The sequence below is a fragment of the Lonchura striata genome, chromosome 5, assembly GCF_050655825.1.
Source record: "Lonchura striata isolate lonStrDom1 chromosome 5, ASM5065582v1, whole genome shotgun sequence".
NCBI lineage: Eukaryota > Metazoa > Chordata > Aves > Passeriformes > Estrildidae > Lonchura > Lonchura striata.
The window spans coordinates 10,332,570-10,353,725 of NC_140707.1; the positions used below are offsets into that span (position 1 = coordinate 10,332,570).

The 21,156-nt window shown below is 55.6% G+C and overlaps 2 protein-coding genes across 2 annotated transcripts; both read left to right on the top strand.

The window, feature by feature from the left end:
- The first annotated feature begins 3,114 nt into the window (after positions 1–3,114).
- Positions 3,115–10,273, top strand: LOC144246538 (serine/threonine-protein kinase pim-1-like). Its single transcript, XM_085579622.1, has 5 exons — positions 3,115–3,821; positions 3,918–4,164; positions 4,464–4,830; positions 5,036–5,212; positions 5,400–10,273. The coding sequence occupies exons 1-5, from the start codon at positions 3,565–3,567 to the stop codon at positions 5,501–5,503; spliced, it is 1,152 nt and encodes a 383-aa protein (XP_085435748.1). The 5' UTR covers positions 3,115–3,564; the 3' UTR covers positions 5,504–10,273.
- A 3,152-nt stretch (positions 10,274–13,425) lies between these two features.
- Positions 13,426–20,117, top strand: LOC146767232 (serine/threonine-protein kinase pim-1-like). The gene is made up of 5 exons (XM_085579623.1): positions 13,426–13,665; positions 13,762–14,008; positions 14,308–14,674; positions 14,880–15,056; positions 15,244–20,117. Exons 3-5 carry the CDS (start codon positions 14,344–14,346, stop codon positions 15,345–15,347), a joined length of 612 nt encoding a protein of 203 aa, XP_085435749.1. The 5' UTR covers positions 13,426–13,665; positions 13,762–14,008; positions 14,308–14,343; the 3' UTR covers positions 15,348–20,117.
- The last annotated feature ends 1,039 nt before the right edge of the window (positions 20,118–21,156 follow it).

Here is a 21,156-nt window from a genome sequence, read left to right on the forward strand (position 1 = left end):
AGAGTCCGCATTATCTTGCAATATTTAAATAACCTGGTCATTAACAGCAAAGGAGCAGCGCAATTTCCAAGGCTGCAAGAGAAAAGGATGTGTGTAGATCCAGCACTGAAACAAAGCCCAGCTACAAGGTACATTTGTTTTCTAGGTTTGCAGAGAGCCTTTTTCTCCTGCCCAGACCATCCTCTCCAGGATGAATGCAACCAAACCAAAACACACGCTCACCAACGCAACTCAGCCAAACCTGCCAGGAAGATCAATGCATTCAGCTGCTTCTACAAAACATCAGTCGACACTTTTCTACTTTAAAAACTAAAGCATATTTCTATGCAGTAATTTTTAAAATGTGGTTATATCCAATATTTTTAAAAAGGCTTAAACATAATACCAAGCTTGTCACAATCTGCATAGGTCATACTATGATCCCTCTTTATTTGGTTGACCTTGGAATACAGAATTTCAAGGAGCTCTTGAAATTCAGCTCTTGAAATTCATTTTTAAGAGCGCCTTTTGTATCCTTTACTCACTCTGAAAGATAACCATGTAACAAGAAAAGAAATAGCTGAAGGAAAATAAGCAGTATTTTCTTTGTAGTGAATCTAAAAATTTAGAACTTTAAATTTTTGCAAACATGATTTTATAGAAACTATAGGGAATGAAGTTTTCCATCCCCACTAAAGGATGTGGCCTGAACCACGGCTGCAGTGCCCCCAAGGCTGTAACTGCTCTGCCAGGGGGATTCATCCATGGCCGTGGCTCTGAGGTGCTCCAGCATGACCCCATGCACAGGCACTGATGCTTCGAGGGTGACCTGCTTTTTATAAATAAAGTTAATGTCTAATCTTCTATCTGTTTTATCCATTCACAGTTTGGTCCCTGGTTAAATCCCTCTATGTATTTGCCCCTATCCCCAGAGTGTATCCCCCAGTTAACTCCCTGAGTCTCTGTACCCCTCTCCTGTTATGAATGCTTTGTTAAAATCCCCTTATGGAAGACATTCTACTTATCGGGTTTACTGTTTTTAGTAGTCTAGAGCATTTTCCGTCCCTTTTTCACTGCGTCGGGTAGTTCCAAAGCTGCTCCCAGGAAACCACTCCCAGAGGAGGCTTCCTGCTTCCCAGAGGGCCAAGCGGGCGCTGACTATTAATTACTGGACTCTGAAGTAAGACAAAATGGACTCAGACAACGAGCCAAGAGCAGGGACAACAGAACGATCTACACCTACCTGCAAGGAAACCTTCAGAAGACGGGAGAGGACTCTTAGAATCTCCGGAGTCGATCGCTGTAGGCTTAAAGGAGTAAGAATAAGGAAAACCCCCTAGACCAGCGAGCTATGAGCGAGTCTTGTGGTGTATCCCGTGAGGGCGAAGACTCCGATCCTGCCCTAACCGACAGGCTCGTCTGCCCCTCCTCTGGGACATCGACTCATCTGGGAGCAGCGGCGGCGGTGGGAACCCCGAGCCCCCACCCCCATAGGCTCTCCTCATAATAAAGGCCTATCAAGAAAGGAGCACAAGGTCTCCTGGCCCTTTTATTTACATCACTGCTGAGCATGGCCTAATCCACAGCCACGGAGGCTTCAGGTTTATCCCTGGGCCACAATCCTTTCTTGGGCATGGACATAGCCATGGCCACAGATGCTCTGAGAGATTCCTGCTCTGCCATGGGCTTCTTCCCAGCCACTGACGCCTGCGGGTGTCCTGCTCCTGTCTGGGCTCATCCACAGGTCACAACTCCCTCGACTGGAGCTCACACCGGAGTTCCAGCAGCACAGAAACAGCAGCCATGCCCTGGCCTGGTCTCATTGATGATGGGAAAGCAATGCAGGTTCTATTTCAGGATTTGAAGTGGAGTTTTGATCCTGTCACTCGCATAATACACCTGGGGCAGGAGTCCAGGTGTGAGAAAAACAGAGACAGGGTGTGTGGTGTGAAGAAGAGGCTGATGTACGGGTCTTCAATGGGATAGGATCCATTTTCTTCCCAGGGAGGTGCAAAGAGCTGGGTTTGGATTCAGGACGGGAATGTGGTAGATAGCACACGGATGGCTTGGATGTTGCTGAGCGGGGCTTGCCCTCCTCAAGGACTTTGCAGTGTCCCATTGGACAATCCATATCCCATGCTCAGCCAGCAAGGAGGTGAGACCATCAACATTCCCCTCCTCATCCCTGTGTGGCACTTAAAGAAGAATCTTCCACGCACTGTGCTCCAGAGAGCTGGCAAGTGCCCATAGGGAGCCCCCTGATCCCTGCTGGGGCACTGCGGAGGGCGGGGCCGAGGCAGGGCTGTGAGGGCACAAAGGGGCAGAGCGCTGGCGTGAGGCAGGGCTGTGATGTCCCAGGGCTGTGCTGGCCGCAGCACTGTGACATCGCTGCGACATCACCGCGCTGTCGCTGGATAAAAGGGGCCAGCGCCCGCAGCTGCCAGTGCAGCCGCGACGGGACGTGCTGGAGCCATGGGTGCCGGTGACGTGCTGATGGCTGCGCTTGTCCTGCTGCTGGCCGCCGTGGCTGTCTGGTGGGCCTTTGGCCACCGGCAGCCACGCAGCCGGCGGGCACGGACAGCCAAGAGGAGCAAGCGCCGCGGGGCCAGGCCCAGAGGCTCACGGAGGAAGCGAGGAGCCCCTGCGGCTCCCAGGCTCCCCAGGCCTCGGGCCGCTCCTGGCAAGCGGCCGCGTGCTCCCGCCAGCCCCCTGGGCAGCCCCTGCGGCTGCGGCCCCTGCCTGGCAGGGGCCCGGGAGCTGCGGGAACTGATGCTGCAGCTCTGCCATGGCAGCGGGACACGTGCGCCGCTCTACTCGGGGATGTGGCAGGCCTTGTGGGCAGAACTGCAGGAGCTGCTGAAGCGAGGCCACCTGCCCTGCTGTGCCTCGGACAGCTCCTCCAGAGGCCTCCATCCCTTCCAGAGGCTGCTCCCAGCAACATTCTCCATCCCTGGGAGAGCCTCAAGCCCTGCAAGGGTGGCTCAGCAGGGGGAAGCCACCAGCATCCATGCAGGAACCTCAGGCTGTCAGAGACCCTGCACCCTGCCAGGAGCCTCTGCTCTCTCTGACAGCCTCCATCCCTCGCAGAGGCTCAGTGAGACCTGTCAGCCTGCACAAGGTGCAGAGCCTGTGCCCAGGTCTCCCGGCTCCCTTGGACTCGTGCACTTCAGCAGCACGGGCGCAATCCTGACCCCTGACGTGGCAGGGGAGAGCCCGCAAGTCCAAATGGGAGCCCAGCCCGATGCAGGGGAGCCCGCTCAGGAGCAGCTGGCGGGGCAGCCAGTGTCCTGGAGCCAGCAGTGGTCATCCCAGAGCGGCCAGGACAGCCAGGACGCTGTGCCGGATCTGCCCGCCAGCGACAGCCCGGGCCTGGTGGTGGAGACGAGCCTCCAGACGCTACGGAGGCTCCTCCACCTGCAGGGAGCTGCCCCAAGACAGCCCTCGAGTGCCGCCAAGGGCTTTCTAGCAGCAGGTGAGATCTCCCGAGGAGCTGCCTGAGGCTCCCCCGGGCAATGCAGGGGCGCGGCCCGGCCAGGCCAGGGCCCCCGAGAGCAGCCTAGTCGCTGGCTCTTTGCAGCGCCTGCGATGCACGGCGTGAACAAGCCCTGTCTGCTTTGCAGCCGCTCCCGGGACTCCCCTGGGCCAAGGCTCGGGCTGCAGCCCCGGCCGTCGGCAGGAGCGGAGCCCAGCCCACGCCGCCGGGGACAGCGACGGTGCCGCCCCGGCCCGCTGCCCCGGGGCTGCCGCAGCCGCCTGTGCGCGCTGCCCCGGCCCGGCTCTGCCGCTCGCCAGCCCGGCGGCTGCAGGGCCGTGGCCGCTGCCCGGCGCGCAGCAGGAAGCAGGTGAGAGCGCGGCGGCCGCGGGGGCCCGGCCCGCTTCACTCGCGGGCACTTGCGGGGCGTTCTGGGCGCAAGGCTGATGGCTTCTCTCGGCCGCAGGGCAAAGGAGGCAGCGGCAGGAGCGGTACCTGCTGGGCCCGCAGCTGGGCAGCGGCGGCTTCGGCACCGTCTACTCGGGCATCCGCCTCTCGGACGGGAGCCCGGTGAGTGGCCGCCGCGGCCGGGCGGGGCAGGAGGGGCAGCGGCGGGGAGCGGCAGGGCTGGAGCTCAGCCCTCCTCTCTCCGTGGCTCGCAGGTGGCCATCAAACGCGTGGACCGGGAGAGCGTCCTGCAGTGGGACGAGCTGGTGAGCGAGCGGGGCCAGCGGGACAGAGCGGGGCGCGGCGGGCAGGGAGAATCCCGGGGCGGGCTCGGCGTGCGGAGCCGCAGCCCCGCGGGCCCGGGCACGGCCAACAGCGGTGCCGGGGCCGGGCAGGGGCCCCCCGAGCATCCCCCGGGCGGGAGGCAGCGCAGGCGGCAGGGAGGCTGCGCCAGGGGCACTGGGGCATCCCGGGCAGGGCGCAGCGCAGCCCCAGGGCTGCAGCAGCAGCAGCAGCAGCAGCAGCTGCAGGCCTGCCCGAGGCACTGATTGTCTCCCGCTGACAGCCCGACGGCACCCGCGTGCCCTTGGAGGTGGTGCTGATGGAGAAGGTGGGCTCTGGCTGCCACAACATCATCCAGCTCCTGGACTGGTTTGAGCTGCCCGACAGCTTCGTGCTGGTGCTGGAGCGCCCGGAGGCATCGCAGGATCTCCTGGAGTTCCTGCAGGAGCAGGGCTGCCTCTGCGAGGTGCAGGCGCGCTGGCTTTTCTGCCAGGTGCTGGAGGCCGTGCGGCACTGCACCGCCTGCGGCGTCCTGCACCGGGACATCAAGCCGGAGAACCTCCTCGTGGACCCGGACAGCGGCGACCTGAAGCTGATCGACTTCGGCTGCGGCGCCTTCCTCCAGGAGCGGGCCTTCACGGGCTTTGCCGGTGAGCCATGGCCTGGGCCCTGCTCCCGGTGCCTTCTTGGCCTCGCGGAATGGTTTCGTGCCTTTGGCCAGCCGGCCGGGGGATGCGGGGTGGCCTCGGGGGGAAGCTGTGGCCGTGGGTGCGGGCCCTGCCTCGGCCAGGAGGCTGGCGCCGGGCTCTGGAAGGCAGCAGCCTGCGCCCGGCCAGCGCCGCCCGTCTCCCCTAGGAACCCACGCGTACAGCCCGCCCGAGTGGATCTGGCTCGGCTGCTACCACGGCCACGCGGCCACCGTCTGGTCCCTGGGCGTGCTGCTGTACGTCATGGTGTGCGGGAGCCTCCCCTTCCAGGACGACCATGCCATCGTGCTGGGCAAGCTCTCCTTCGGGCAGCAGCTCTCTCCAGGTGGGTGTCTGGCCTCAAGACGCCGGGCTTTGGCAGCTGGCGGCGCTCAGCCCGGCGCGGCCCTCACCAGCTCGGCGGGACGTGGCTCTGCCCTCCAGGGCCGGCCGCAGGAGGGGCCCGTGCCGACGGGGGCAGCTGGCCAGGAGACTTCTGCCGCTGACCGGCGCTTTCTGGCTTCTCTCCCCAGAGCTCCAGCACCTGATCCGATGGTGTTTGGCCAAGCACCCTGCGGACAGGCCGGAGCTGGACGAGATCTCGCGCCACCCTTGGGTGCGGGGCCGGCGTTCTTGATGCCTTGCCGGAGCCTCTGCAGCACCCACTTACCGAGTCCCACGCAGGACTGAGGACCCGAGAAATAAAACAACAAACTCATTTTGGTGTGTCAAGGCTGGTCCTTGTCAGTAACTTCAGCTAAAGAGGAATATTGGTGGGGAAAAGGGAGACACAGGAGCCCTTGGGGGACCTGAAATCGCTAATGGTGGTGGAAGAGAGCCCACCACACTCCTCCTACATATCCCTATCCCTTACAGAGGGGAAGCCCTGGCTAAATTCCAGGAAAAACAGTGCTGTGGATGCAAGGATCAGAACCAGGATCTGTGTGGAGAGCGTAGCTCACAGGAGGCACATGAATGGAACCGAGTGAGGCTGGGGCAGGAGGGTCAGGCCGAGCAGAGAAGGGGGACTCTCCCTCTGTCCATGCCAAGGCCCAGGGCAGCCCTGTCCCGGGAAGTGCACAGGGAGTGGATCCTTGAGCTGCTGCACCTTCGCACTGCCCTCGCTCAGCCTGGAACCCCCTCATTGCCCGGGGCAGCTGGTGGCACTGGGGAGTGGAGAGGGAAAGAAGCAGAACACAAGGATCTGTCCTACACCCCCACATGGACTGTTGTCATGGTTTGACACTGGCACAATGCCAGTGCCCCCATGAAAATGTGATCCCTCCCTTGAATGCTGTGAAGTGGAATCTAGAATAGAGCAAAGCAGGCCCAAGCTTAATAACAGGAAAAAAACTTTATTAAACTACTACTACAAAAGAAAAGAGAAAACTAAAGAAGGGAAAAAAAAAACCACACAAAGATCAATATGAAAACCTTGCAAAACATTCCTCCCCCCACCACCCAACTCCAACAAACCACAGTGAGACACAATCTGGACCCCAATCAGGTTTCCACCCTCCAAACAATTGATACTCAGTCCATCGAGGGAACAGAGTCTCTCCTGTGCCACAGACCCCCCAAGAAACACAGCTCCACATCCTGTGTTTCCATGTCACACATGGCACCGCCCGGAGAAAAGTTTGCCATGGTGACCCTTCTCCTTTCCATGCACAGTGCTCTCACCACAATGCATGGATGGTCAGACTGCCTTTAGGATTTTTCCTTTCAAGGATGCCCTGCCAAGAGGGGAGAAAACAACAGTTCAGTTTTTCATTGTTTGGGACCACAGTCCCCCCCATTTTCCCTTGGGGTTGAGGGCTCAAGAACAGAGATCTTCTTCTCTTCTCTTTCCTTTCCAGGGCAGGGGGTGCCACCACAAACCCCCTAACCTTTTCTCTGTTCACTCCACTTTTGTCTTTTTCCCAGCTGAAGCAGGTCTCTTGACTCACTGGCATCCTCCCAAAACACAGTCCCTCTTGAAGGAGAAGATTTGGTTCAGGTTGTGGCTAACACGGAAAAGTCCAGCCAAAAGCCACTCCTTGTCCCCCTCCCATCCAGAATTCCTCCTTCCAACATCCCATCCCAGGGTCCAAGGTGTCCCTCTTCCTCTCTTTCAAACCGAGGAGGGGAAAGGAAGATTCACAAAGCTTTCATTTCTCAAGGAAGGGTTAAAAGTCCAAACTCCCAGGATGGCTCGATGCCCGGACATCCAGCAACTCCCACACAACTGGGCACCTTGCAGCTCCCCCGGCTCCTCCTTCCTTGTGGCTTTCTCTCTCCCTCTCGGGAGAGGAACTCTGGGGGGGGGAAATGGAGACATCCCAGATTTCTTCCACCCTTCCATCTGCAGGGGCCAGCCCGGTTCCAGTCCTTTCACCACCCTTGGGGCCTACCTTTCTCAGGCCATGGGGCTTCCCCTTCCCCACCCAGCTCGTTGCTGGGCAGGGGAGGTTTGCACTGCACGCTGACTGGAACCAAAGAGAGCGAGGTCCCCTGGGAATTCTGCTTTTAACTCCTCTGTGTTCTCAGAGGCGTGTCTACTTTCAATTGGTCAATAACTAAATTGACCTCTTCCTTCCGGAAAAAATTCTCTTTCCGTGTCAAACCATGACACCTGTGATGCCAGCTTCATGGGCTGCACCAAATGGCTGCCCTGTTGGGACCACCAGCAGAAACCTCCAGCAACATCCTAATTTACTGCTCCAGGAAAATGAAAATCCAAAAACTTAACTCCAAGGCAGGTCATTGAATATCTCCTTGGCATCTAGAGATCTATTATCTGAATCCAGTCATGAATGTCCTTCAGATCTCCTCCCTCGGGACCAGTTAAACATGACGTGGGATGTCGTGGTTTGACAGGAATATGAATCTTCTCAGAAGGAAGAAGTCAATTTGGATATTGACACTTGGAGCGACCAATTGAAAGTGGACACGCCTCTGAGAACACAGAGGGGTTAAAGGCAGAATTACCAGGAGAACTCTCGCTCTTTGGTTCCAGTCAGGGTTCAGTGCAGGACTCTCTCCTGCCCGGCCCATGGCTGGATGGAGGGGACCCATGCAGCCCAGCTTGAGGTAGGCCCAAGGGTGGAGGGACTGGAACCAGGCTGGCCCCCTGCAGATGGAAGGGTGGAGAAATCTGGGATGTCTGCCTTCTCCCCCAAAGTCGAGAGAGAGAGAGAGAGAAAGAGACAGCGGTGGTTTATCAGCAGTACGCCGCGGGGAAGGAGAAGAGCGGGGGGGGCCACAAGGCCACAAGGTGCCCAGCCGTGGGAGCTGGCAATCCGGGCAGTGAGCCATCCTGGGAGTCGGGACTTTTAACCCTTCCTTGAGAAATTAAAGCTTTGTGAAATTTTACTCCTCCTCAGTTTGAAAGAGAGGAAGAGAGACAGCCTGGGACCTGGAATGTTAGGAGAAGAAGACTGGGGGAGATGATGATGGAGTGGCTTTTGCCTGGACTTTTTCTTGTTAGCCACAGACTGAACCGAGTTTCTTCTCCAAGAGAGACTGTATTTTAGGAGGATGCCGGTGAGCCAAGAGACCTGCTTCAGCAGCTGAGAAAAGACAGGAGTGGAGTGAACAGAGAAAAGTCGGGGAGGTTTGTGGTGGTGCCCCCTGTCTTCAGAGAAGAAGAAGAGAAAAGATCTCTGTTCCTGAGACCCTCGGCCCCAGGGGAGGAAGAAAATGAGGGGGACTGTGGTCCCAAAAACTGAACTGTTGTTTTTTTCCCCTCTTGGCAGAGCATCCTTGAAAGGAAAAATCCTAAAAGCAGCCTTTCCATCCATGCATTGGTGGTGAGAGCACTATCCATGGAAAGGAGAGGGTCACACTGGCAGATTTTCTCCGGGCAGTGCCATGTGTGACATGGAAACACAAGAAGTGGCAGCTGTGTTTCCTGGCGGTCTGTGGTGCAAGGGAGACTCCTCCATCCCCTGATGGACTTAGTATTGACTATATTGAAGGGTGAATACTTGACTAAGGGTCCAAATGTATCTCGCTGTGGTTTGTTGGAGTTGGGTGGTGGGAGGAGGAATGTTTTGAAAGATTTTGATTTTTATTTTGTGTGTGCTTTTCTTTCTTTATTTTCTTTTATAGTAGTATCATAGTAGTAGCTTAATAAAGTTTTTTTCCTTCTTATTAAGCTTGGGCCTGCTTTGCTCTTTTCCTGATCACATTTAACAGCATTCAATTGAGAGGTTGTATTTTCATGGGGGTGCTGGAATTGTGCCAGTGTCAAAACATGACAAGGGGTTAAACCCTTCTCTGCTTCTTAATTCTAAATTTCCGATGCCAGGAAAAGCTCCTTAGGTTAATAAAGACTTAATTTGATGTGAAGCTTTAAGGATAAGATAGCCTCTTGCAGTCTTCAGTTACAATTAAAGCCGTGGCTTTATTTTTTTCTAATCATATTACAAGTAAAGCTGTGGCTGCACAATTTTGCAAACACTGGGGCCACCCCTTGCCGAGGGGTTTAACATTTTACAAAGATGGACCATCGGTCTTCAAGTACAGCCCTGTGGTGTTCTTGCACGAGAACACCTTTGGCATGCTCCTGTTCAACATCCACATAAAATTCAACTTCTTTTTCCCTGTCTGGAAGGGCTAGGGCAGGAGCCTCAGTTCATCTGCTTTTTAACACTTTAGAATTCTTTAGAATTCTTTCAGATTCTGCCAGGCTCTTACCTGACAGGGATAGCAGTGTTCTAGGGAGACACTCATGGCCCCAAAAGACCTGCCTTGAACAGGAGCTCAGTAACAGGCTGGAACCCCTTTCCTTCTCTCCTTTGAAACAGGGCATTGCTTTTTAGACACCACTTGTCCTGGTGGCTCCGAAGTGATTTGGAGAGGTTGCATATCTAATTTTCCACATTTCTGTGGGACTGCTCACACCTCTGGGTTTACTTCTCAGTAAGTAGGCCTTCTCGGACATCTGACACTAAGTTGCAATGGTGGTAGCTTCTTGTCCAAGATTTAAAAAAAAAAAACGTTTTCCAATTACCATCTGAGTAAGAATTGCCTTGGGGCAGTTTTCCTTATCTGCTGTTAATGGCCCCATCAATGCCTGGCCACATGACTCAGAGATAACACTGTCCAGGAAGAGGAGGTGATTAAGGACACACCTTGTAACTCATAATAACCCATTGTGAGATGCTCTGCCCAAGGGGAGGAGCTAGGCATTCCCACCTGGATAAAAGTGGAGATTTCTAGACAGAGGAGAGCCTTTTCGCAGGTTCTCCGAAAAGACACAGCAACTACATCTGCCATCCCAAGACGACTGCAGCTCTTCCAATTCAGACTGCTACCAGCACGCTGGCCAGGTTGTATTCTGACTTTGTCAGTAGCCTTTCCCTTTATATTATTACATATATTTTTGTCCTTTTCCCCTTTTCCCAATAAATTCTATTTCTGACTTAGAGTCTCTCACTAGTTTTACTTTCAAACCAGAACACTTCTTTATCAGCTTTCACAGTAATGATTGACATTCCCATTTTAGCCATCAAATCCCTGCCCAGTAAATTGCAATCACAAGCAGGAAGAAACAGAAATTCATGCATGTTAAACCTATCTCCACATTACCAATAGTAGTAGGGTGTTGCAGCATTTCTGAGAGAGAGGGCATGAATTATGTTCAGAATGAGATTTGAGCTACTCCAGTCTAGGCCTCAGATTTGAGCCTTGTGAGGCCCTCTAAGCCTGTGAAGAAGTTAGAAATTAAGAGTTTGTGGCGCAGATAGAAACTATATTAAGGTGTGATGGGAAGCACTGGGCTGTCTGGGTGTGAAGCAGTATAGGTTTATAGTGTGAGGTTTAGGCAAACTTAAGACAAAGATAAACAATGTTCACTTGCCAATGAGAGTGCCTTTGTAAACTGTAAACTCTATAGAAGTGTATATAAACTGCAATCTTCTCCCTAATAAGCAGAGAACGTTGGATTAACCATATTGGCTCGACGTGCGTTCTGTCCTGTCCAGCTTTCCTGTCTTATGAGGACCCTGGTTTCAGCAGAATCCTGTGGGAATTCAGCTCTCTGAGCATCCTCTCTGCTTTTAGCTGTTCCCAGTGTCCTTGTCCCACAGAGCCTGGCTCTGCCAAGTGCCACAGGCTTCTCTGGGTGCCAAAGGGTGTCCAACAGGAGAAGGACAGTGGTGTTACAGTGATTTTTCATGTGGAATTGCCTGGGACAACTTGGACCAGAACAATATCTATGATGCTGTGGCATTGGATAGGATTCATCCAGATATGTCCCAAAAGGAAGCCCCTAAATCCTCTGCCCAAGCTCCTGAATGACAAGGAGGTCCATGCTGGCTCTGTGTTCTCTGGCTGTATCTGACTTGACAGGAAGGGCTTGGAGTCTCCAGGAAACTCCAGCCCTGATAATCTGATCTTGATAGCAGCAAAGGCCATCATTGGCACAACTGGGAAGTGATGGAAGGACAGCGCCAGCATCTGGACGGGGCAGTGTGAGATAACGGAGGGAAATGTAGGAGAACAGATTATGGGAAACAGGGAATGGGGCTGCGGCCCAGCCTCATCCCTAATGGGGTGCAGCTGTAGAAGACAGGTGAACAGCACTGAAGGAAAAGAAGCACTGAATGCTGATGTTTATTGACCAACCACCAAAAGAGTAAGAGGGTACACAGATATTATGCATGTGAGGGAAAAGGGTATAGAAGTTTGTACTGGGGAATAATAAAATGCTGGCGCTTGAAACCTTTCATGGTGTCAGTCACGGGTCCGCAGCCAGGGACATTCCTGTATGATTGACTGTGCCACTACCAGCAGGTCACCCATCTCCTGGATGATGGGAAGGCAATGCAGGTTCTATTTCAGGATTTAGAATTTTGATCCTGTCCCTCACAGAATGGATCTGGAACAGGTGTCCAGGTGTAACACAAACAGAGACAGGGTGTGCTGGGCGAAGAATGGGCTGAGGTACCAGTTTTCAATGGGATAAGATCCATTTTCTTCCCAGGGAGGTGCAAAGAGCTGGGTTTGGATTCAGGACGGGAATGTGGTAGGTAGCACACGGATGGCCTGGATGTTGCTGAGCGGGGCTTGCCCTCCTCAAGGACTTTGCAGTGTCCCATTAGACAATCCATGTCCCATGCTCTGCCAGCAAGGAGGTGAGACCATCAACATTCCCCACTTCATCCCTGTGTGCCACTTAAAGAAGATTCTTCCACCCACTGTGCTCCAGAGAGCTGGCAGGTGCCCATAGGGAGCCCCCTGATCCCTGCTGGGGCCCTGCGGAGGGCGGGGCCGAGGCAGGGCTGTGAGGGCACAAAGGGGCAGAGCGCTGGCGTGAGGCAGGGCTGTGATGTCCCAGGGCTGTGCTGGCCGCAGCACTGTGACATCGCTGCGACATCACCACGCTGTCGCTGGATAAAAGGGGCCAGTGCCCACAGCTGCCAGTGCAGTCGCGACGGGACGTGCTGGAGCCATGGGTGCCGGTGACGTGCTGATGGCTGCGCTTGTCCTGCTGCTGGCCGCCGTGGCTGTCTGGTGGGCCTTTGGCCACCGGCAGCCACGGAGCCGGCGGGCACGGACAGCCAAGAGGAGCAAGCGCCGCGGGGCCCGGCCCAGAGGCTCACGGAGGAAGCGAGGAGCCCCTGCGGCTCCCAGGCTCCCCAGGCCTCGGGCCGCTCCTGGCAAGCGGCCGCGTGCTCCCGCCAGCCCCCTGGGCAGCCCCTGCGGCTGCGGCCCCTGCCTGGCAGAGGCCCGGGAGCTGCGGGAACTGATGCTGCAGCTCTGCCATGGCAGCGGGACACGTGCGCCGCTCTACTCGGGGATGTGGCAGGCCTTGTGGGCAGAACTGCAGGAGCTGCTGAAGCGAGGCCACCTGCCCTGCTGTGCCTCAGACAGCTCCTCCAGAGGCCTCCATCCCTTCCAGAGGCTGCTCCCAGCAACATTCTCCATCCCTGGGAGAGCCTCAAGCCCTGCAAGGGTGGCTCAGCAGGGGGAAGCCACCAGCATCCATGCAGGAACCTCAGGCTGTCAGAGACCCTGCACCCTGCCAGGAGCCTCTGCTCTCTCTGACAGCCTCCATCCCTCGCAGAGGCTCAGTGAGACCTGTCAGCCTGCACAAGGTGCAGAGCCTGTGCCCAGGTCTCCCGGCTCCCTTGGACTCGTGCACTTCAGCAGCACGGGCGCAATCCTGACCCCTGACGTGTCAGGGGAAAGCCCACAAGTCCAAATGGGAGCCCAGCCCGATGCAGGGGAGCCCGCTCAGGAGCAGCTGGCGGGGCAGCCAGTGTCCTGGAGCCAGCAGTGGTCATCCCAGAGCGGCCAGGACAGCCAGGACGCTGTGCCGGATCTGCCCGCCAGCGACAGCCCGGGCCTGGTGGTGGAGACGAGCCTCCAGACGCTACGGAGGCTCCTCCACCTGCAGGGAGCTGCCCCAAGACAGCCCTCGAGTGCCGCCAAGGGCTTTCTAGCAGCAGGTGAGATCTCCCGAGGAGCTGCCGGAGGCTCCCCCGGGCAATGCAGGGGCGCGGCCCGGCCAGGCCAGGGCCCCCGAGAGTAGCCTAGTCGCCGGCTCTTTGCAGCGCCTGCAAAGAACAAGCCCTGTCTGCTTTGCAGCCGCTCCCGGGACTCCCCTGGGCCAAGGCTCGGGCTGCAGCCCCGGCCGTCGGCAGGAGCGGAGCCCAGCCCACGCCGCCGGGGACAGCGACGGTGCTGCCCTGCCCCGCTGCCCCGGGGCTGCCGCAGCCGCCTGTGCGCGCTGCCCCGGCCCGGCTCTGCCGCTCGCCAGCCCGGCGGCTGCAGGGCCGTGGCCGCTGCCCGGCGCGCAGCAGGAAGCAGGTGAGAGCGCGGCGGCCGCGGGGGCCCGGCCCGCTTCACTCGCGGGCACTTGCGGGGCGTTCTGGGCGCAAGGCTGATGGCTTCTCTCGGCCGCAGGGCAAAGGAGGCAGCGGCAGGAGCGGTACCTGCTGGGCCCGCAGCTGGGCAGCGGCGGCTTCGGCACCGTCTACTCGGGCATCCGCCTCTCGGACGGGAGCCCGGTGAGTGGCCGCCGCGGCCGGGCGGGGCAGGAGGGGCAGCGGCGGGGAGCGGCAGGGCTGGAGCTCAGCCCTCCTCTCTCCGTGGCTCGCAGGTGGCCATCAAACGCGTGGCCCGGGAGAGCGTCCTGCAGTGGGACGAGCTGGTGAGCGAGCGGGGCCAGCGGGACAGAGCGGGGCGCGGCGGGCAGGGAGAATCCCGGGGCGGGCTCGGCGTGCGGAGCCGCAGCCCCGCGGGCCCGGGCACGGCCAACAGCGGTGCCGGGGCCGGGCAGGGGCCCCCCGAGCATCCCCCGGGCGGGAGGCAGCGCAGGCGGCAGGGAGGCTGCGCCAGGGGCACTGGGGCATCCCGGGCAGGGCGCAGCGCAGCCCCAGGGCTGCAGCAGCAGCAGCAGCAGCAGCAGCTGCAGGCCTGCCCGAGGCACCGATTGTCTCCCGCTGACAGCCCGACGGCACCCGCGTGCCCTTGGAGGTGGTGCTGATGGAGAAGGTGGGCTCTGGCTGCCACAACATCATCCAGCTCCTGGACTGGTTTGAGCTGCCCGACAGCTTCGTGCTGGTGCTGGAGCGCCCGGAGGCATCGCAGGATCTCCTGGAGTTCCTGCAGGAGCAGGGCTGCCTCTGCGAGGTGCAGGCACGCTGGCTTTTCTGCCAGGTGCTGGAGGCCGTGCGGCACTGCACCGCCTGCGGCGTCCTGCACCGGGACATCAAGCCGGAGAACCTGCTGGTGGACCCGGAGAGCGGCGACCTGAAGCTGATCGACTTCGGCTGCGGCGCCTTCCTCCAGGAGCGGGCCTTCACGGGCTTTGCCGGTGAGCCATGGCCTGGGCCCTGCTCCCGGTGCCTTCTTGGCCTCGCGGAATGGTTTCGTGCCTTTGGCCAGCCGGCCGGGGGATGCGGGGTGGCCTCGGGGGGAAGCTGTGGCCGTGTGTGCGGGCCCTGCCTCGGCCAGGAGGCTGGCGCCGGGCTCTGGAAGGCAGCAGCCTGCGCCCGGCCAGCGCCGCCCGTCTCCCCTAGGAACCCACGCGTACAGCCCGCCCGAGTGGATCTGGCTCGGCTGCTACCACGGCCACGCGGCCACCGTCTGGTCCCTGGGCGTGCTGCTGTACGTCATGGTGTGCGGGAGCCTCCCCTTCCAGGACGACCATGCCATCGTGCTGGGCAAGCTCTCCTTCGGGCAGCAGCTCTCTCCAGGTGGGTGTCTGGCCTCAAGACGCCGGGCTTTGGCAGCTGGCGGCGCTCAGCCCGGCGCGGCCCTCACCAGCTCCGCGGGACGTGGCTCTGCCCTCCAGGGCCGGCCGCAGGAGGGGCCCGTGCCGACGGGGGCAGCTGGCCAGGAGACTTCTGCCGCTGACCGGCGCTTTCTGGCTTCTCTCCCCAGAGCTCCAGCACCTGATCCGATGGTGTTTGGCCAAGCACCCTGCGGACAGGCCGGAGCTGGACGAGATCTCGCGCCACCCTTGGGTGCGGGGCCGGCGTTCTTGATGCCTTGCCGGAGCCTCTGCAGCACCCACTTACCGAGTCCCACGCAGGACTGAGGACCCGAGAAATAAAACAACAAACTCATTTTGGTGTGTCAAGGCTGGTCCTTGTCAGTAACTTCAGCTAAAGAGGAATATTGGTGGGGAAAAGGGAGACACAGGAGCCCTTGGGGGACCTGAAATCGCTAATGGTGGTGGAAGAGAGCCCACCACACTCCTCCTACATATCCCTATCCCTTACAGAGGGGAAGCCCTGGCTAAATTCCAGGAAAAACAGTGCTGTGGATGCAAGGATCAGAACCAGGATCTGTGTGGAGAGCGTAGCTCACAGGAGGCACATGAATGGAACCGAGTGAGGCTGGGGCAGGAGGGTCAGGCCGAGCAGAGAAGGGGGACTCTCCCTCTGTCCATGCCAAGGCCCAGGGCAGCCCTGTCCCGGGAAGTGCACAGGGAGTGGATCCTTGAGCTGCTGCACCTTCGCACTGCCCTCGCTCAGCCTGGAACCCCCTCATTGCCCGGGGCAGCTGGTGGCACTGGGGAGTGGAGAGGGAAAGAAGCAGAACACAAGGATCTGTCCTACACCCCCACATGGACTGTTGTCATGGTTTGACACTGGCACAATGCCAGTGCCCCCATGAAAATGTGATCCCTCCCTTGAATGCTGTGAAGTGGAATCTAGAATAGAGCAAAGCAGGCCCAAGCTTAATAACAGGAAAAAAACTTTATTAAACTACTACTACAAAAGAAAAGAGAAAACTAAAGAAGGGAAAAAAAAAACCACACAAAGATCAATATGAAAACCTTGCAAAACATTCCTCCCCCCACCACCCAACTCCAACAAACCACAGTGAGACACAATCTGGACCCCAATCAGGTTTCCACCCTCCAAACAATTGATACTCAGTCCATCGAGGGAACAGAGTCTCTCCTGTGCCACAGACCCCCCAAGAAACACAGCTCCACATCCTGTGTTTCCATGTCACACATGGCACCGCCCGGAGAAAAGTTTGCCATGGTGACCCTTCTCCTTTCCATGCACAGTGCTCTCACCACAATGCATGGATGGTCAGACTGCCTTTAGGATTTTTCCTTTCAAGGATGCCCTGCCAAGAGGGGAGAAAACAACAGTTCAGTTTTTCATTGTTTGGGACCACAGTCCCCCCCATTTTCCCTTGGGGTTGAGGGCTCAAGAACAGAGATCTTCTTCTCTTCTCTTTCCTTTCCAGGGCAGGGGGTGCCACCACAAACCCCCTAACCTTTTCTCTGTTCACTCCACTTTTGTCTTTTTCCCAGCTGAAGCAGGTCTCTTGACTCACTGGCATCCTCCCAAAACACAGTCCCTCTTGAAGGAGAAGATTTGGTTCAGGTTGTGGCTAACACGGAAAAGTCCAGCCAAAAGCCACTCCTTGTCCCCCTCCCATCCAGAATTCCTCCTTCCAACATCCCATCCCAGGGTCCAAGGTGTCCCTCTTCCTCTCTTTCAAACCGAGGAGGGGAAAGGAAGATTCACAAAGCTTTCATTTCTCAAGGAAGGGTTAAAAGTCCAAACTCCCAGGATGGCTCGATGCCCGGACATCCAGCAACTCCCACACAACTGGGCACCTTGCAGCTCCCCCGGCTCCTCCTTCCTTGTGGCTTTCTCTCTCCCTCTCGGGAGAGGAACTCTGGGGGGGGGAAATGGAGACATCCCAGATTTCTTCCACCCTTCCATCTGCAGGGGCCAGCCCGGTTCCAGTCCTTTCACCACCCTTGGGGCCTACCTTTCTCAGGCCATGGGGCTTCCCCTTCCCCACCCAGCTCGTTGCTGGGCAGGGGAGGTTTGCACTGCACGCTGACTGGAACCAAAGAGAGCGAGGTCCCCTGGGAATTCTGCTTTTAACTCCTCTGTGTTCTCAGAGGCGTGTCTACTTTCAATTGGTCAATAACTAAATTGACCTCTTCCTTCCGGAAAAAATTCTCTTTCCGTGTCAAACCATGACACCTGTGATGCCAGCTTCATGGGCTGCACCAAATGGCTGCCCTGTTGGGACCACCAGCAGAAACCTCCAGCAACATCCTAATTTACTGCTCCAGGAAAATGAAAATCCAAAAACTTAACTCCAAGGCAGGTCATTGAATATCTCCTTGGCATCTAGAGATCTATTATCTGAATCCAGTCATGAATGTCCTTCAGATCTCCTCCCTCGGGACCAGTTAAACATGACGTGGGATGTCGTGGTTTGACAGGAATATGAATCTTCTCAGAAGGAAGAAGTCAATTTGGATATTGACACTTGGAGCGACCAATTGAAAGTGGACACGCCTCTGAGAACACAGAGGGGTTAAAGGCAGAATTACCAGGAGAACTCTCGCTCTTTGGTTCCAGTCAGGGTTCAGTGCAGGACTCTCTCCTGCCCGGCCCATGGCTGGATGGAGGGGACCCATGCAGCCCAGCTTGAGGTAGGCCCAAGGGTGGAGGGACTGGAACCAGGCTGGCCCCCTGCAGATGGAAGGGTGGAGAAATCTGGGATGTCTGCCTTCTCCCCCAAAGTCGAGAGAGAGAGAGAGAGAAAGAGACAGCGGTGGTTTATCAGCAGTACGCCGCGGGGAAGGAGAAGAGCGGGGGGGGCCACAAGGCCACAAGGTGCCCAGCCGTGGGAGCTGGCAATCCGGGCAGTGAGCCATCCTGGGAGTCGGGACTTTTAACCCTTCCTTGAGAAATTAAAGCTTTGTGAAATTTTACTCCTCCTCAGTTTGAAAGAGAGGAAGAGAGACAGCCTGGGACCTGGAATGTTAGGAGAAGAAGACTGGGGGAGATGATGATGGAGTGGCTTTTGCCTGGACTTTTTCTTGTTAGCCACAGACTGAACCGAGTTTCTTCTCCAAGAGAGACTGTATTTTAGGAGGATGCCGGTGAGCCAAGAGACCTGCTTCAGCAGCTGAGAAAAGACAGGAGCGGAGTGAACAGAGAAAAGTCGGGGAGGTTTGTGGTGGTGCCCCCTGTCTTCAGAGAAGAAGAAGAGAAAAGATCTCTGTTCCTGAGACCCTCGGCCCCAGGGGAGGAAGAAAATGAGGGGGACTGTGGTCCCAAAAACTGAACTGTTGTTTTTTTCCCCTCTTGGCAGAGCATCCTTGAAAGGAAAAATCCTAAAAGCAGCCTTTCCATCCATGCATTGGTGGTGAGAGCACTATCCATGGAAAGGAGAGGGTCACACTGGCAGATTTTCTCCAGGCAGTGCCATGTGTGACATGGAAACACAAGAAGTGGCAGCTGTGTTTCCTGGCGGTCTGTGGTGCAAGGGAGACTCCTCCATCCCCTGATGGACTTAGTATTGACTATATTGAAGGGTGAATACTTGACTAAGGGTCCAAATGTATCTCGCTGTGGTTTGTTGGAGTTGGGTGGTGGGAGGAGGAATGTTTTGAAAGATTTTGATTTTTATTTTGTGTGTGCTTTTCTTTCTTTATTTTCTTTTATAGTAGTATCATAGTAGTAGCTTAATAAAGTTTTTTTCCTTCTTATTAAGCTTGGGCCTGCTTTGCTCTTTTCCTGATCACATTTAACAGCATTCAATTGAGAGGTTGTATTTTCATGGGGGTGCTGGAATTGTGCCAGTGTCAAAACATGACAAGGGGTTAAACCCTTCTCTGCTTCTTAATTCTAAATTTCCGATGCCAGGAAAAGCTCCTTAGGTTAATAAAGACTTAATTTGATGTGAAGCTTTAAGGATAAGATAGCCTCTTGCAGTCTTCAGTTACAATTAAAGCCGTGGCTTTATTTTTTTCTAATCATATTACAAGTAAAGCTGTGGCTGCACAATTTTGCAAACACTGGGGCCACCCCTTGCCGAGGGGTTTAACATTTTACAAAGATGGACCATCGGTCTTCAAGTACAGCCCTGTGGTGTTCTTGCACGAGAACACCTTTGGCATGCTCCTGTTCAACATCCACATAAAATTCAACTTCTTTTTCCCTGTCTGGAAGGGCTAGGGCAGGAGCCTCAGTTCATCTGCTTTTTAACACTTTAGAATTCTTTAGAATTCTTTCAGATTCTGCCAGGCTCTTACCTGACAGGGATAGCAGTGTTCTAGGGAGACACTCATGGCCCCAAAAGACCTGCCTTGAACAGGAGCTCAGTAACAGGCTGGAACCCCTTTCCTTCTCTCCTTTGAAACAGGGCATTGCTTTTTAGACACCACTTGTCCTGGTGGCTCCGAAGTGATTTGGAGAGGTTGCATATCTAATTTTCCACATTTCTGTGGGACTGCTCACACCTCTGGGTTTACTTCTCAGTAAGTAGGCCTTCTCGGACATCTGACACTAAGTTGCAATGGTGGTAGCTTCTTGTCCAAGATTTAAAAAAAAAAAACGTTTTCCAATTACCATCTGAGTAAGAATTGCCTTGGGGCAGTTTTCCTTATCTGCTGTTAATGGCCCCATCAATGCCTGGCCACATGACTCAGAGATAACACTGTCCAGGAAGAGGAGGTGATTAAGGACACACCTTGTAACTCATAATAACCCATTGTGAGATGCTCTGCCCAAGGGGAGGAGCTAGGCATTCCCACCTGGATAAAAGTGGAGATTTCTAGACAGAGGAGAGCCTTTTCGCAGGTTCTCCGAAAAGACACAGCAACTACATCTGCCATCCCAAGACGACTGCAGCTCTTCCAATTCAGACTGCTACCAGCACGCTGGCCAGGTTGTATTCTGACTTTGTCAGTAGCCTTTCCCTTTATATTATTACATATATTTTTGTCCTTTTCCCCTTTTCCCAATAAATTCTATTTCTGACTTAGAGTCTCTCACTAGTTTTACTTTCAAACCAGAACACTTCTTTATCAGCTTTCACAGTAATGATTGACATTCCCATTTTAGCCATCAAATCCCTGCCCAGTAAATTGCAATCACAAGCAGGAAGAAACAGAAATTCATGCATGTTAAACCTATCTCCACATTACCAATAGTAGTAGGGTGTTGCAGCATTTCTGAGAGAGAGGGCATGAATTATGTTCAGAATGAGATTTGAGCTACTCCAGTCTAGGCCTCAGATTTGAGCCTTGTGAGGCCCTCTAAGCCTGTGAAGAAGTTAGAAATTAAGAGTTTGTGGCGCAGATAGAAACTATATTAAGGTGTGATGGGAAGCACTGGGCTGTCTGGGTGTGAAGCAGTATAGGTTTATAGTGTGAGGTTTAGGCAAACTTAAGACAAAGATAAACAATGTTCACTTGCCAATGAGAGTGCCTTTGTAAACTGTAAACTCTATAGAAGTGTATATAAACTGCAATCTTCTCCCTAATAAGCAGAGAACGTTGGATTAACCATATTGGCTCGACGTGCGTTCTGTCCTGTCCAGCTTTCCTGTCTTATGAGGACCCTGGTTTCAGCAGAATCCTGTGGGAATTCAGCTCTCTGAGCATCCTCTCTGCTTTTAGCTGTTCCCAGTGTCCTTGTCCCACAGAGCCTGGCTCTGCCAAGTGCCACAGGCTTCTCTGGGTGCCAAAGGGTGTCCAACAGGAGAAGGACAGTGGTGTTACAGTGATTTTTCATGTGGAATTGCCTGGGACAACTTGGACCAGAACAATATCTATGATGCTGTGGCATTGGATAGGATTCATCCAGATATGTCCCAAAAGGAAGCCCCTAAATCCTCTGCCCAAGCTCCTGAATGACAAGGAGGTCCATGCTGGCTCTGTGTTCTCTGGCTGTATCTGACTTGACAGGAAGGGCTTGGAGTCTCCAGGAAACTCCAGCCCTGATAATCTGATCTTGATAGCAGCAAAGGCCATCATTGGCACAACTGGGAAGTGATGGAAGGACAGCGCCAGCATCT